This window comes from Paramisgurnus dabryanus, chromosome 15, assembly GCF_030506205.2.
Source record: "Paramisgurnus dabryanus chromosome 15, PD_genome_1.1, whole genome shotgun sequence".
NCBI classification, from domain to species: Eukaryota; Metazoa; Chordata; class Actinopteri; order Cypriniformes; family Cobitidae; genus Paramisgurnus; species Paramisgurnus dabryanus.
Window position 1 is genome coordinate 35,355,611 of NC_133351.1, and position 17,599 is coordinate 35,373,209.

The following is a 17,599-nucleotide window of genomic DNA, read 5'->3' on the forward strand; positions in this document are numbered from 1 at the left end:
GATGACAGAATATAAATTTTTTGAGTGTGAACTATCCGTTTAAGACTACAATGGCTAATTCTGCCACCCTAGTCAGTGCATAAGCTATAAAATATCCATAACAATGTCTAGATAGTCAGCTCACTAGATTCGAGGCAATTAGGTCTTAAAATGCTGCGGAGTAGGAACACGCCCCAAAACAAATGTATAGGTAGTCAGCTGACGAGATTTAACACTACGTTTAAATTGGTATTGATTTGAAACACGCCCCAAAACAAATGTCAAGTTCAATTCTATGACCACCAAAAATTCTACCACCTTGTAAAGTGTTTAAACTCAGAAATTACCCAAACCGACGTCTATGTAGTCAACTCACTAGATTTGACACCATGATGCTGCAAAACGCTAATGACTCAAAACGCGTCTAAGCTACGACGCCCAAAAAGACGTCTATATGGTCAGCTTAATAGACGAGTTGTCAGCCCCTGTCAGGTAGTCGGATCTCCGATACTGACCCGCTCTCTCTCATCACGTTCCCGTCCCCGCAGTCGCAGGCCCCGCCGGCCTGACTCCGGAACATGTTAAAATCGTGGCCCGTGTGATCGCCGTTATTGAAGCACTCCGCGCACAGCGACATGCACGGGGATATGCCGCACGTCCGGCAGCGGTACGCCACGAAGTTAGCGGTCCACACCAGCCCGCAAAGGGTGGCATTATCGTAGGATCGGACGGTCCGGCAGAACTCGTCGAACCCTTCCCCTCCGGCAAGCAGCCATTTACACCACTCCAGAGCCTCCGGGTCCGATCCCCGCTCCGGATTCAGCACACTATCTAGCAGCTCCTGCAGCTGCCGCTGTCCTGAGCTGTTGTCAGTCCGCCTGAGGTCTGCCTTCAGATGGGCGGCTGTGGTTTTCTTGTCCCGGCGTAGCAGCGACGCCGCCATCATGCTCTCCGGGTTTGTTGTGCTCACTTTATTTTGGTTGTCTTGTTGCTGTGTTCACGGCGCTTCTCGCGAGATGTTGTCGTCACCATGGAAATAGAATTGAAGCGGATAGAGTGAAAAAGAGGTGCTGAAATGGGCGGGGCTCATGCATGTTGCCCAAATGGCAGGCCAGTTTTCGGACACTTGACAGCGTCTATTGATACAGAGCTCCGGTTCTGTACAAAAATAAGCAATTTCTTCAATGCTACTGGAATTACATTAATGACAACCTTAAATAATTAACACAAAATGAAATTGAATAGAGATGGCATTGTCATGTGATAAGTGCATCTTTTCTCAGCGCTGATGATGAGGACTAATAATAGCCGTTTGTGCTTACAGGCTGATGTTTGCGCATACAATTATTATTCAGTCATTCGAGCGACAACACTGGGTCAGATTTCTGTTTGTACAGCGAATACTATTTCTTGTAGTAAATATGTTTGAACAAATACACCTTAATGTTTAACTTGAATATTTAGCTTCTTTATGAAGCCAATAAAACATTGTATAATATGAGAACGGCAAATAAAGGATTTGGCTTCTCTAGCCGTCAACCGCCCCCTTGAGGAATAACTGTTATTTGCCATCCAGTGGTGTCAAAGCTTATGAGGGTCCCCTAGGGCCTATAGGCCACAAAGTTACAAGATCTAACAGTATTTAGGTACAGAAATGAATAATAACAGAAGAAATGAATAATAACAGTGTCTTCTTCACTGCATAAATTAAATATAGACTGGATTTTTAAAACTACAGAAGTGATTTTCCTTTTGTCTTCTGTTGTTTAATATAATATAATGACACAATTGGCACTGCCACTTCAAGACCACTAAAACAAACATCGGATTTTTTCTAAACTGTCTGCACTCACTTTAGACATAACTCATTGTATTTATGATAATACTTGCCAAGACTGTGGTGTTTCGAGATAATTTTGTGTTTGCGTGCTTTTTGAAACGCGCGTCTCCGTGCGTGCCTCTGTGCACACAGAAAACCCCTCACTTTAACATCTTTTTGCACTTAAATTGTTTAATCATGTTAACATTTGCAAGGTTTAGAAATCATGCAAACAATAAACTTTCTATAAGTAGTTATTTATTATTTCGGAATGATGTGTATTTGAGCGATAGTATTAAAGAGATTATCATTTATTATAAATTATTATCATTTATTATCATTTACGCATGATTTCTTCTGCTTTCCCAATAAAATATTTTGTGTCACTTTGACTGGGTGGACCAGCCGTCAATCTGAGTGGGCAGCCTTGCCATTGGTGTGAAATAATAGTATTAAAAAAAATTTTAAGCGCCTAACCCTAAAGATTACTAAAAATTCTTACCGTCAATGAGGTAAAAATAATTCACACATGGAGACATTTACTTATCTGTCAATTCCTCCAGAAAACAGCATGAGGCCCACTTGAGAGTTTACATTTATTTAAGACAGAAATCTTTTGGATTAGTTTATTGCGAAATTGGGACAAATAATTGGGACAAAATAACTAACGTATACACAGCATACAATATAAACAAAGATGCACACGTTATACATACATATGTTCACTTCTTTTTTTTTTGTTTGGGGGAGAAAAGATGGCGTTCGACTCTGAGGGGTCTGGGGCCTGATGTATAAACGCTTCGTACGCACAAAATGGGCATAGAAATATGCGTACGCAATTTTCCACGCACATATCGGGATTTATAAAAAAAGTAAAAAGTAAAAGAACACAAACTCTGTTCTTGTTTTTATACACATTTAGTTTAAATATACCCATTTCATTCATGAAGATCAGCACTCAAATTGCATCTAGGAGTTGCACCTGCCTATGAGTAGCAAGTATTTAACAGATGAAAAGTATTGAAAAGACGAAGCCTCTACAGTGAATGGAGTGCCACACACATCTGTCATAAGCCTGTCTGCGTGTTTGAAACGCATGGCTATAAAGAACTACATGAATAAGCTTTTCTTCACTCAACAAACCCTAAAGGCTAATGTTTCGTGTATTAGTCTTTATCATCTAATCATATAGACAAAACTGTAAAAAAATGTATAGTTTTAATTTAGTTAGGCCAAATGACAGAAACAAACCTGAGTGACTACATTGCTACAATAGACTTTATAACCTGTAAGATGATGAAAAAAAATGTTATGCACTCGTCTCGGACATTTAATAATTAAAGTTTAGCCTAATATAAAGAGACATTCTTACAATGCGGGTTTATATAAGAAAAACACTAACAAGTATTTAAACTCATTGGTTTTATTTTCTGGTTTCATGATCTGCTTACCTGCAGTGCCGGCGCCAGCCGAGCGCTGATGAGGGGGCGTCTAAAATACCAGAGTGGCCGATCACATGAATGCATATAATTCCCCCAGCTAGAAAATACATAGGTTTGGTACATTAAGTTTTAAAGTGTTATAAACAAACATCTCTGTAATACAACCACAAAAACTACAGCTATAGTGAGCAATGTACAGAGCTCTGGACAATACAACAACAACAAAAAACCGCATACCTAACGTTACATATTAGCACAACACTACTCATTGGAAGTTCAGACCCAGAGGCAGTTGCTGTAGTTTCTTTTTAATTCATTTTCGAATGTCCATGGTGAAATTAGTTAATGCAATATAAAACCTTGAAATTATGAAATGTTCATACTTCGTGTTTGCTTTCAGTAACTGTTAGTTCACTAAATTTTACGTAATGGTGGGGGGCAGTGTTGGCAAATAGAGTTTATGGTTTTCAGCACAAAAACGGTCCAAACGCAACATTTTATCAACATTTTGGTTCAATTTGATCATATAACATAGTTATTTTAGCTGCCACAAGTAATGCACCATAAGCTAGTGTCACGGGGTGACTTTCTGAGGGCGGAACTAAATGTTGGAGATTGTTCCGCCCGGACCGAAAAGCGCAAACACTGGCACTTCCGGGTTCTCGGGGAGGGAAAATTAGGCGCGATCAGGCTCAGGTGTGACAAGCGGACGTGGCGATTGTGGATTGGACGACCGAGAGAAGAGGAAGAGAATATAAGAGGTTTCAGAAGTTGCCAATGGTGCAGTTTATTCGAGCCGACCTGGTGAGGCGGTGGAAAAAACTAACAAGGCAAGTGAGACCTTTTGTACTACAGAGGGAGATATCTGTAAGAAGGAAAATTGATGGTGGAGAGAAGATAATGTCGGTGTGAGTACTTACGTCTGTCGTGGAGCCCTTCGAAGTTCGCCTCTGTCTAGATCTCTGACCCCGTCAGGTGGAGGAGAGGAGAGGGAAGCGTTCGGCCCACCGCAGCAGTCGGCAGCTTCACCGAGACATTGGAATCTCTGCCTAGGCCAACATTTGGATCTCCACCACCGCTAAAGGTCTGTTCATTCCTTGCCACTCACCGTTTCGGAAAACCTCACCTGTCATAAGTATATATCAGTCCGGGAGAGAATTGTTCACGTCCCTGTGAGAGTAAAGGTCCGGTCGTCAGTAAAAGTATTCACTGCCTGTCGTAGCTAAGAGCTACATGCTTGTGTCTAATGTCGCCCCTGTGAGAGTAAAAGTCCCAGTCACCAGCCAAAGTACTTACCTCTCGTCATGGCTAAGAGCTAGTTGCTTGCGTCAACCGACGCCTCCGTGAGAGCAAAAGTCCCAGTCACCAGCCAAAGTACTTACCTCCCGTCATAGCTAAGAGCTAGTTGCTTGTGTCAACCGACGCCCCTGTGAGAGTAAAAGTCGCAGTCACCAGCCAAAGTACTTACCTCCCGTCATAGCTAAGAGCTAGTTGCTTGTGTCAACCGACGCCCCTGTGAGAGTAAAAGTCCCAGTCACCAGCCAAAGTACTTACCTCCCGTCATAGCTAAGAGTTATTGGGTTGTGTCCAATGTCGCCCCTGTGAGAGTAAAAGTCCCAGTCGCCAGCTAAAGTACTTACCTCCTGTCATAGCTGAGCGTTATCTATCAGCACTATACACCGCCCCTGTGAGAACAAAACCCCAGTCATCACTGGAAAAACTTACCTTGTGTTGATCTTTCAGAACCACCAAGCAGTGTCAAGCAGCGCCCTAAGGAGAGGAACGCCTCAGCCATTCGAAATACTTACCTTGTGCTGATCTTTCAGAACCACCAAGCAGTGTCAAGCAGCGCCCTAAGGAGAGGAACGCCTCAGCCATCCGAAATACTTACCTTGTGTTGTTCTGTCAGAACCATCAAGCAGTGCCACGCAGCACCCTAAGGAGAGTAACGCCCCAGTCATCCGAGACCCCTACCTGTATCTCCATCTCAGGACAGAAACCAACGGGATACTTACCTCAGGGTCCTTCTGTGTGGTCCTCCAACGGACAGAGCTGGGTTAATCGCCAAACGGCGATCCAGGTACTATACTCTCCTTGCTTAACTACTCACCCTTGTCTCTCTTTGCGCTCAGGAGAGGGCGGGAGCTCCAGGATCAGCGGCCTGCAGAAGGAAACAGAAACAGGATATTTGGGAACGAACTGAATAAAGTCGCCGGGAAAGAAGAGAGGACTTATTGAGCCCTACCTGCGACTGGGTCGAAGAGGCCCCAGACTGACCCTCATCCAAGCTTTGTATTTTAGCTCCCCTTCCCCCTCATTGATTTTAAGTAATTTAATAAAGTTTGTTTTAAATTGTACCTACCTCCTCTTGTTTGTCTGGTCATTGGGGTGCTTTTGGGAACTCCCCGAGGGGCGTGACTTGCAACATCTGTGGTCCGCTCCGACCTGTGACACTAGCGATTAAGCAGCTAGAGAACCACAATAGCAAAATGACAATAACTCATTTACATAGCTATGCTGTAGGATAGGCTAATTCAAATTCGTTAATTAAAAAAATTCAACAATGTCTGTTTTTTTATCTATTTACTCCTGATAAACAGGTGTGTGTGAGAGAGAGATTGTACAGGCTTACCTTTAACGTTAAATGCAGAACAATAATAGGCTGTTGGGTGTACGTTAACTTGCAAGGATGCCGAAGAACATGAACATCTGAACTTTTCAAAACTATGTACAGTCTGGCTGAAGTTCATGGTGCCAGAATTGACTTAATGACAGCCGAACATTTTGATCTGTGCACCTGAAATGCTCCGATAATTCATCCACGCCACGGCATTAATTGATGTGTGACAATCCGGAGTCCGGTTTGCAGAACTTGCAGTGCTATTTTTCATATATCCATTGCTACAAGGCAGGCTCAGGTCACTCTCCCACTCCTGTCTGTAACTTTTTATATACTTTCCCACTCCGACATCTTGATTTTCCGCTGAGACTCAGAATGCGGGCTCATTGTCGGCGTGTGTCAAGCCATCAACACAAAAGGCTTGTTCAACTTCATGCGCTGCTGCAAGAACCAACAGCCGGATGACGTCTAAGTACCGCGAGAACGATTCGTACAAAATGTCATTTCATCTCGCTCTGACAGTTCTAGCGGCGCCGCATGAAGTCGAACAAGCCTATACACATGGAGTGGGCGTGTGTCACAGTAGAATACATGCACACTTGTTTTTTTGTTTTGTTAAATAATTAGTGTACAGTGGCCGCCAGGGGTCACTGCCTTGCAATGAAAGAAAACACATGCAAATAGAAAAAACACCAGCAAATCAAGAAAACATCTTCATCAGTTTGACAACACATACGCTGCAAATATTGCAACACATCCAAATACAGAAATGCGTTGCAAATTCTTACAACACGAACAAAAACAGAAACGCGTTCCAAATCTCACAGCACAACAATAACAGAAACGCGTTCCAAATCTCATAACACGAACAAGAGCAGAAACGCGTTTGTTCTAGATGTATGTGTGTGAGATGCTGATGTGTTAACACTTGTCCTCAACCTCGATCAGAAGGTTATTGTATGATGCAATAATAGATTTTCCACGACATCTATAGCTCAAAGTGCCTTTTTTATTCTAGCAAAATCCACTTGAATAATGTTCAGTCATTTACATTCTTTTCTGTGTGGTTTAGTCTCAAGGACGCACACATCAGAACAAACAATAAACTGCCTCGTCCATAGCGACCGAACTATTCAGAACATGTCCGAACTTGTCTGGGCAGGTCCATAACTCCGCCCACATATTACGTCACCAATAAACTAGCAGGGTATTTTATACAGCCGCCCCCTAATTTGTACAACAAATTAGAATAAAGTAAAATCACACCTGCTGCTAAAGGTTATATACCACTAATCATTTGGTAACTCTGGGAGGACAATGAGTTTGGAAACAGGGCGACTGTAAATGCGGTCCCCAATAGTTACTTCTGCCACTCTAACTGTTCCATCACTGCTGGGAAAAACTTGAGTTATTTTACCAACAGGCCAGTGGGCTCGAGGCAACTGAGAGTCCATAACCATAACTACTTCTCCCACGGATAGGTTGGGTGTAGACTGTCTCCATTTAGGACGATGTTGTAGGGTTGGCAAGTAGTTCTGAATGAACTGTTTCCAAAACTGGTCAGCAATCACTTGGCTATGTCGCCATTGTCTCTTGCTCAGTAAATCTCTTGGACCATAAACCACTTGAGGCAGAGATGCGTCCCGCCGCCCCATGAGCAACAGATTTGGAGTGACCGGGTCAGTGTCCGATATCTCCGATGATACATAACCAAGTGGTTTAGAATTAAGCATTCCCTCTACTTCTACTAGAACAGTAGAAAGAACTTCCTCTGATACAACCTGATCCTTAAGTATCACTCGGAGACAGAACTTAATAGAGCATATTTCTCGCTCCCAGACCCCTCCAAAGTGAGGTGCATGTGGAGGATTAAACTGGAAAGAGATACTCTGTTCGTTTAGTTTTTCTTTGAGTGTTGGTTCAAGGGCAGAGAAGGTAGACTGGAGTTCTCGGTTGTCACCTCTGAAATTTGTGCCCTGATCAGATAGTAATTCGAAGGGCTTCCCACGTCGGGCAATGAATCGACGTAACGCCATGAGAAAGGAGTCTGTATCCATACTGTGTAGCAGGTCTACGTGGAGACATCTTGTGGTGAGGCACTTGAAAATAATACCCCAACGCTTTTCATGTCTTCTGCCTATTTTTACCGTAAATGGTCCAAAGCAATCAACTCCTGTTGACCAGAAAGGTGGCTGATAAAGGCGGAGACGAGCTACAGGGAGATCAGCCATTTTGGGGTTGGCTGGATTACTACGCCATTTCCTACATTCTTTGCACTGTCGTTGATACTTTTTTATGGCCTGCCTGCCTCTCAGTATCCAATAAGTTCTTCTCATTTCGGCAAAGACACGTTCAGGTCCAGGATGAAAGAGCCGATTATCATAATCCTGTATTAGGAGTTTAGTGATGGGGTGTTCAGGTGCGAGCACAATGGGGTGCAAAGCATCAATCTCTAGTTTTTCTGCTCTACGTAGACGACCACCTACTCGAATCAATCCTATTGTTTGGTCATATTCAGGTGACAAAGTGTTTAATCTGCTGTTGGAACTTATTACCTTCCCATTTTGTAGTGCATGGACTTCATTAGGGAAACAGTCCTGCTGGGCCTGTTTCAGGAGGAGGATTTCAGTGTCAATACGTTGCGTGGCAGACATTGAGGGTGCGGCTGCCCCATGCACAGACTGATAAGTAGCTTGCACCAAATCTGCCCATGTAGTGAACTGGTCTGGGGCTGGTAGAGATGATGACGTAGCAGCAACATGAGCACAGAAGAATGATTTTCTTAACTCCTCACCCGTTGAGGATAAGTTGGGCTGTATTGGCCAGTTTTCTCGTGATTGCTGTAGAAAGTGAGGGCCCTGATTCCATTGACATGCTTGAGAGAGATCATAAAGAGATTTGCCTCTTGTAATGTCATCTGCAGGGTTTAGCTTTGAATCTACATATTTCCAACTGTCTGAACTTGTCAATTCTTGTATCTCGGCAATCCGTGTGCCAACAAATACTTTGTAATGACAGGATTCCGATTTAATCCAAGTGAGAACTGTGGTAGAGTCTGTCCATAGAACAGTGTTTTGTATGGGTATGGAAATCTCAGTTAGGAGTTTGGCGAGCTGGGCACCAGTAAGGGCAGCGCACAGTTCTAGTCGTGGTATTGATAACTGCCTCTTAGGGGCCACACGGGACCTAGCCATTACGAAGGAAGTTTGAATTTCCTCTTCATGTTGCAGACGCTTGTATGCAACCGAACCATAAGCACGCTCAGATTCATCACAGAACACATGCAACTCGACAGAGCCACCATCTGAGTTTGGACTGAGAGGGAAGTAGCACCTTGGCATGCTTAATTTGGGCAGAAACCGTAGTTCACTAGTCCAATCTTGCCATTTTTTAAGCATTTCGTCCTCAATGATATCATCCCAGCCTCTTTTCTTGGTCCACAGAGCTTGTACTAAGATTTTAGCCTGGGTGGTATAAGGCAAAATATAACCAAGAGGGTCATATTGGGAGGCTAGTACTCTGTATATATTGCGCATGGTTGGCTCTTCGGGTGATAATTCTTTACTTTTGTAACTCAGACTGTCCGATGTGCAATGCCAAGAGAGCCCAAGAGTGGACTCTTGAGGGTCGGTATTGTGTGCACTCAGGCATAGTTCACAGCTTTCAGACCGTGCCTCCGTGGGTAGGTGTTCGATTACTTCTGGGCAGTTACTGGCCCACTGTCTGATTTCAAATCTGCCATTTGATAGTAACTGTCTCATTTTGTTAACAAGTTGCTTGGCTTGGTCGATTGTAGGAAAGGACTGCAAGCAGTTATCCACATAAAATGAGTGTAGTACTGAGTCCGCTACCTCTTCATTGGTTTCGTGATGGTTAATCACATGATGCTGGAGGGCGTATATGGCACAACATGGACTACATGTAGTTCCAAAGGGTAGAACGCGCCACTCATAAATGTCAGGACTCCTCTCTCTTTCCAGATTCCTCCACAAGAACCGCAGCAATGGCTGATCTTCGGGTAAGAGACGAACCTGGTGGAACATTGCACGAATGTCACCACTGATGGCTACCGGGTACTGCCTGAATCGGAGAAGAACGCCCAGCAAAGATGGACCTAATGTGGGTCCTGGGAGTAGCTGATCATTCAGTGAAACCTGTTGATACTGATAAGAGCAGTTGAATACAACTCTGGCTTTACTGTTGTGGTGTACAAGATGGTGTGGAATGAACCAAGACTCCTTAGTAGCTTTAGCTTCTTCAGGAGTAAGTTTCACTGCATATCCTGCATTCTCCAGTTTTTTTATTTCATTATTATACACCTCTGCCAATTCGGTATTTTGCTGCAATCGCCGCTCTGTGGCTCGTAAGAGGGCCATAACTGATTCCGGGCCAGTATTTAAGACCTTTGCTTCTTTCATGCGGAGAAGAGGGGTTGCATAGCGATATACTCCATCTACCTCCACTCTTTTGGTCTTTGTTTCCAGCACTTTAAGAGCGTTTTTATCCTGCTTGGAATGTGTGCTGTCTTTCAACGTTTGGAAGGGAAGTATGTCTACCTGCCACAACTTTTCCACATGTTGGTATAGATCTTGTGTAGGAGAGCACAACAGGGAGGTGTTCAAGCAGGTAATTTAAGATGGCTGATCCAAGAATGTAGCTGGTCCTTGAATAGCCCATCCCAAATTTGTATTAACTGCTACAGGACTGCCTAATGAGCCCATACAAACTGGGGATATTGGTGTGATAAGTTCAGGGTAATCAGAACCAATAAACAGCAGGGGTTGAACATCCTTGTAAGCAGTAATGGGAATATCCCTGAGATGTTTGAACTTTGCTTTCAACATATCCACAGGGCAGGATTGTTTGGCTAGGTTCAGCTCCTGAGCAGTAAATGCTGTGTGTATCTTGTGCCGAATGTTAGGATCTACAGATGTAGACAATTCAAATGAAACTGATGCACCTTGAATTTCGACTACTTCCTGTCTGATGGTCCTAAGAGCTAATGACTCGACCACGGTTTCCAGATCAAGGTAATTTACTGCTGTAGGGAGAATTATAGTCCTTTCAGACCCATCGTCTAGGATTGCATATGTATCCAGCGTTCGTCCATTATTATGGAGTCTGACTTGAACCACTTTCAACATAACTCTGCCTGAGTGAGTTACATGATCAAGGTAAATTGTTCTGGGTACCGTATTCATGGTAAGAATGCTCTTGTTGATGGTGACTGCTGTTTCATGAAGAACTGTTAAATGCTGTTCACTACAGAAGGTACAGGGCTTTTTCAGGGTACAGTTAGAAGGCTCATGTCCTCTGCCACACTTCCAACATCTGTTGTTATCCTTTATCCAGGTAGTTATTTGTGATGTAGTCAGTTTTCCAAAGTCAGAACAAGAGTTAAGATAATGCGTTTGGCATTTACAGAAGGGACAGTATGGTTTAAAGCTTTCCCGTTTCTTACCCTTTGTCAGATCCTTCTTTGGTTGTGATACATTAACCGAAGCTGAGGGTTCAGCTGTCTGATCCATGCCATAGTAAATTGTAGACTGTAACTTTGGTGGCTTTAGAGTTCTCTGTTCTCTATTCTCATAGCGAGTTCTTTCTGAGCTGTACAGTTCAACTGTTTTCCTGGATATCTGAAGCGCTTGTGATTTTTTCTCAAGCCACTCTGCAAATTCAAGTAGGGTATATGTTTTATCAGTCCCATTCTGGAGAATTCCCTTTGACAGACAATGTTCAATGAAACTATCTCTGTATGATGATGGGAGCTTGGTGAGTAATCTGTCAACATGAGATCCACACATAAGCTCAGTCTTGGAAGGCCCCTCTAATGTATTAAGAAGACCAACTAGAGTACTTGCTGATAAAGCAAAGTCTTCAAAGGCTTGGGCATCTCCAGGTTTTATTGCGGGAGTGCGCAAAATACTGCCAATTTCTCCTTGCACTAGTTGCCGAGGCTGTCCATATCGCTGTTGCAGTGCTTGCATGGCTCGTGTATATGGCATGGGATCATAAATGTACCTCTTTGCTATTTGAAAGGCAGCGGGCAGTTTTAGATGATCAAGTAACACCTGGTATTTGTAGTCTTCTGTCAGATGCGTATGAGGACCTAATACGCTATCAAGTCCCTTTTTTAGCAAAGCAAATTCACTCTCTCTGCCAGATGTGAAGTTGATCAGCTTGGGTTTAGGTATTCCATATGAGGAAGCAATAGCCATCTCTACCATGTTAGGAACTTGAGCTGTTGGCAGTGCAGTATATGAGTATGGTGTAGAATACAACTGGGGCTGAGATACTGCATCTGGTGGTCTGACAGGCTGATAGCCCTGTGAATATGTGTCTGAAATCCGTACAGACTGTCGAGGAGGAGGAGCTGAGAACTGGGGTACATGAGGTTGTGCTATAGCATATGCTGGCAATGAATGAGTTAACCCAGTTAGTGAGAAATTAGGATGTGCAGTATGATACTGCACAGGGTTTACAGTGGGTGCATAAATTGGCTGCTGGCCTACTATCGGTTGGTACACTGTAGAGGTAGACGATACAATTGGTGATGCAATTTGTTGTCTTGCAGACAGCATGTGTGGCTGATATGTCGTCTGCTGACTACCACTAGGCTGTAAGGGAACATGTTGCTGTTGCTGACTCGGCATATATGCCGGTGCAGACTCTGGTCGTGGCTCATATTCCACTACATGATGCCTATGGACTGGGACAGATGCTGGACGAGACGTTGACTGTTGCACCTGAGGTATTAACTGTGAGAACGGACCTGAATGCTGACTAGGTAGCGGCGAGTAAACAACAGGGCTTGATGAGCGTGCAGGAATTTGTGGTGTGGAGTACTTTGTTATTTCAACAGGGGTTGGTGAACCATGTTCAATGTCTGCACCAATAAGAGGCAAGCTAACACTACGTTGCAGTATGGGCTGTTTCTGGATGCCTGAGTGAGGGACTGCTTGTTGATGTCCAACACCTGTGGCATGGGGATGAAATAAACCCTGATGCATGAGTGGTGTACCTTTGCGCTGCTCAAGAGACATTTCCAATGTGCTTTGCAATTCCCTAATTAGCCCCTGTACATTCCATACACTCTCCTCCACTCTACACAGCCTTTCAGTTTCAGTTAATCTTGTCTGAAGCCTCTCAGATGTTGGCGAGTGATATGCCACGTTTAATGCAGGGACAGTTTCATCAGTATGCATATACTTTACATCATCATGAAAGGGGTTTGACACTATATGCTGCCGTGGCTGGGAAGTAAGTATAAAGTCCTCCAGATGTCCAGGAATCCGTCGGATCCTGCTAGGACGGTGTCTCTGTTCTTCCATGTAATCTTGAGATGTTGCCATGAGGACAAGATATCAACATCCGGTGAGATGCTGATGTGTTAACACTTGTCCTCAACCTCGATCAGAAGGTTATTGTATGATGCAATAATAGATTTTCCACGACATCTATAGCTCAAAGTGCCTTTTTTATTCTAGCAAAATCCACTTGAATCATGTTCAGTCATTTACATTCTTTTCTGTGTGGTTTAGTCTCAAGGACGCACACATCAGAACAAACAATAAACTGCCTCGTCCATAGCGACCGAACTATTCAGAACATGTCCGAACTTGTCTGGGCAGGTCCATAACTCCGCCCACATATTACGTCACCAATAAACTAGCAGGGTATTTTATACAGCGTTCCAAATCTCACAACACAACGGAAGTGTTTCAGGGGGGTCACAAAAACTGATTCACCGGTCTGAGAAGTGTTTTCGGTTTACATTCCATTCGTCCGTGGAGCTTTTGTGAGTTTACATCGATCAAATGTAAGTTTTTCTTGTTTATTTTAATATCCTAAATGCATATTTTTTTAGCCTTTCCACTATTATTAGCCTATAGACTCAAATAATTTGACGAAATACATACTAAACTGTGAAACGTTGTGTTAGCTGGCTTAGTTACACAAATATCACTAGATGGTGTTCTAGGAGAACAGTAATAAATACCACATTCTTCATTAAAACAAGTAAAAATAACGTGTGTGTGTGTGTACACGCGTGTATCTATGGGAGGTTTTTGTGCTAATAATAGCTTATTGAACGTCTAACCAAACGTCTTGTGTGTGTGTGTGTGTGTGTGTGTGTGTGTGTGTGTGTGTGTGTGTGTGTGTGTGTGTGTGTGTGTGTGTGTGTGTGTTTTATTTTCAGGCAGCAAACATACTGTGTATAACTATATACAATAGTGTTAATTCAAGTTGTTTTTCATATTTAATTTACACATTTATCAGTTTTATATAATCTCTTTTATTATGTCTCAAACTTGTTTATTTTATATTATGTGTGCTATGTGATTTTACGAATAGTTAACATAATTATTTTGTATTTTGTCTTTTTATTCTTCTAGGAAAGCTAAAGGACCTGCTATTACATTGAGAGCATCCCAACCAGATGCATAGTGTGATATGGTAGCATGATAGAAATGAACTGCAAGAGCCTGTAGAGAGGGAGAAAGTCTTCTGAGAGGAACACCACTGCCTTCCTTTAAACATTTTACAAACTAACGCACCAAAATTAACCAGAGTTTTGTTAGGTAGCTTTAAATTTGAGCTTGGGTCAGACTGGTCTATCATTGTATCTATTCCAGGGGCCGTATTCACAAAGAATTTTAAGGCTAAAAGTAGCTCCTAACTGGCGAATTTAGGAGCAACTCCTAAAAATAATGGGCGTGTCACTCCTAAATTTAGGACTCCTAATTTTTTTCACTAAGAGTAATTCACAAAGCATTTTAGCCCTAAAAGTAGCACCTAAGTCTGGGACAGCTTAAAAGAAGTCGAGAGGACTCCTAACTCACTAAGACCTATTCACAAAAGATCTTAAAATGTCTTAGGTGCTGATCCTCCTTAACATGGACAGTTTCACCAACTCAAAAGCATTGCACATAGGCTACTTAAAAGCACACTTTAATGTAATCATATTGTTTATAACATTTGTTTCATAATTCATTACATTCATGACAAGCAGGAAGTTTTTTAGAATTACATGAAACAATAATGATATTAAATATTAAATATTATAGGCATACCTGTTGCCATGCTAGTCTGTTTAAAGGCTGCAATCTCAACCCTCTACTGCGATTATAATGCATATACCACCGCCTCTCGCATTCGTCCGGGGTCCGCGACATAAGCGGGAATGCTGCATTGATCTGCAACAAATCCTCTCCCCAGTGATGCGCGGGTTGATCCGAAATGAGCGGATGCATGCGGCACCCGCGGTCACGAGTCATCCAAAAATATTTTTTATGATATTCGGGTCGCGTTCGGTCGGGTCGTTTGAAATAAAGATGGCAATTAACTATTAAACAATTACTACTTGCAAAAAAAATGCTGGCCAGGGAGCGGGTCGGGTACACTATTTATTTTTTATTTTTTGCGGTCCGAGTTGCGAGCGGGTTAGTTGAAAACGTTGGTCGGGTGCCAGTTGTTTTGTACATTGACCCGCGCATCACTTTCTCGCATGTCTCACGCTTAGTTTTGCTTGATATCTCAGTGCCGAATTTCCCTTTTATTACGTTTCTTTTGTCCAGCACCAACTGGGCCAGTAGCAGTAACTGATCCTGCATCCATTTGGGCTTTCTTTTTCGTTTTGGCGAGTTCCACCATCATTTATTTATTACATTAGGCAGGCTTCTTTAATATGGGCAACATTTCCTTGCTTTAAGTAGTCTATTTAGGCTAATAGGATGTACATTAATCAAGCAAGTGTTCATGTAATGTCGTTTTATTATTAGGCAATTGGCGGTTTTCATTTGTATTAGGCTTGATTTAATTTAATTTAATTCACGACTTTTCTTTTATATGTGCATTTCGATGGCATTACTATAATTATTATTTTGTATAGGACACAGACATATTTCGATATTGTAATTCCATGATTTGGTGCGTCTGTGTTATGTTCCGCATGACAGCCCTGTCATCTAACAACCAATCACCGTGGTCATTGCGAGGCAGCTCGTGCATGAGAATTGACGTCATCCGTAGCAACGAAGACTCACTCTTAGTTTAGGAGTTATCATTTTTCCTTACTAAAAGTAGGTCTGAAAGGCGTTGTGAATAACTTTTAAGAGAAAACTCCTAGCTAAAATCTTTTAGTGCGATTTAGGAGTACTCTTAGTGATAAGATAAAATGCTTTGTGAATACGGCCCCTGAGCAAGATTTCTACTGCAAACTAAATATAAATTAAATAGTATTAAAAAAAACATTTGTTTACTAGCTTAAAACAACATAACATATAACAAATCACACATTTTGTAATTGTAACACAATTTTAAGTTAAAGTTAAGCATCAGGGCCATAATTTGTATTTTTCATTAGGAACAGCTTATGTTTTGTAGCTCAACTTCTGACAGTTTTGGATGCTGGTAGGTCATAATCTGGTCATACAGAATTACAATGTTAATGTTAATCTTAGAATGGTGATTATTTGTAATTATTTCTCTTGATTCTTTGTAGACCACTGCATTGTATTTCATGTCATATTAGCGGCATATGAAGATGCATAAATTGGATTGACATTAAACATCTTGTTCAAAGATTCCTCTCCTGATTTTCTTACTGGAATCTGGTCCATATTTAGCCACCTCAACCAGCTAAACCTTAAATGTAGTGAAGTTAACTACAACCAGAACATTAATCTTATCGCTTTGACATGTACTGTATGACTTTTATTTGAATTAATAATACAGTTACTATCACATCTTACAATGTTGATACTTCTTTTTAGTTCCTGCTTCGAACTTCTCGTAAAGGACAATGCTGTTAATAAACTTGCAGTAAAGCTGATTGATTGCCTATTTGTTTACTACAAATACCATGGCTATATGCAAACACAGTAAGACAACTGTTTCTTTTCTATCATCCTTGGTAGGTTGTTATTTTCTATTTTTATCAAATTACTTACATTTTAAGATTATAAATCTTGCTGTTTCCTTTTCTTCCCTAAAATGAAAGAGTGTTTTTAAAGGAATTAAAGAAATTATTTTAAATATTCTCTCTTGAATATGCAAATGAAAAAATGCATTTGAAGTTTAAAGTAACACTATGTAGTTTCCATGTAAAAATGACTTATAGCTCCCCCATGTGGTTGAAAAGCGCAACAGTGCCTGGTATCAAACACTCTTCTGCAGGCAGGGGGAGGGGCGGGGCTGTGTTTCCTACCTTCCACCCCCACTTTCAGAGTGTGCTTGTAGCAGCTAGGAGGCTGCTCAGGTTGCAGCAACAGTACAATTTGTCCAATTAAAAGTTGTTCTATCACTGAAATAATTTTAGAGACATTATTTAAAGGTAAAAAAACCTACATAGTGTTGCTTTAAAGCCTTTATTTTCATATGTATAGATAGATACCTGTACAATGACATTCTTCCTTTTTATTGCCACATTACATTAAACTGTGATTGTCATTAAAATAATAAAGTGTGTATATATATTAGGGCTGTCACTTTTGAGAAAAATCAAATTCGAACGGATTTCGAATATGATGCAATGTATCCGAATATATTCGAATATCTATCACCCCCCCCCCCCCTCGCGCAGCATGAAAAAAACCCCACCGTAATGGAGATTCAATCACAAAATTATTAACAGTGACAGTCATACACAGGGTTGTCTGGATTACTTTTTTACTTAATGTTTGAAACAGCAGCTTATTAACTTATGAATAACAAACTTATATATATATATAAAAAAAC

General features: G+C 41.8%; 1 protein-coding gene across 4 annotated transcripts in view; it reads right to left on the reverse strand.

Moving 5' to 3' along the window:
- Positions 1-982, reverse strand: part of ubr3 (ubiquitin protein ligase E3 component n-recognin 3) — a 69,313-nt gene extending 68,331 nt beyond the window's left edge. For all 4 annotated transcript variants that reach the window (XM_065293261.2, XM_065293258.2, XM_065293259.2 and 1 more), the window contains exon 1: positions 495-982. In XM_065293261.2, the coding sequence (XP_065149333.1) occupies positions 495-925 (431 nt within the window). In that variant the 5' untranslated portion in view covers positions 926-982. The remainder of the gene's footprint in view (positions 1-494) is intronic.
- Positions 983-17,599: the final 16,617 nt, after the last annotated feature.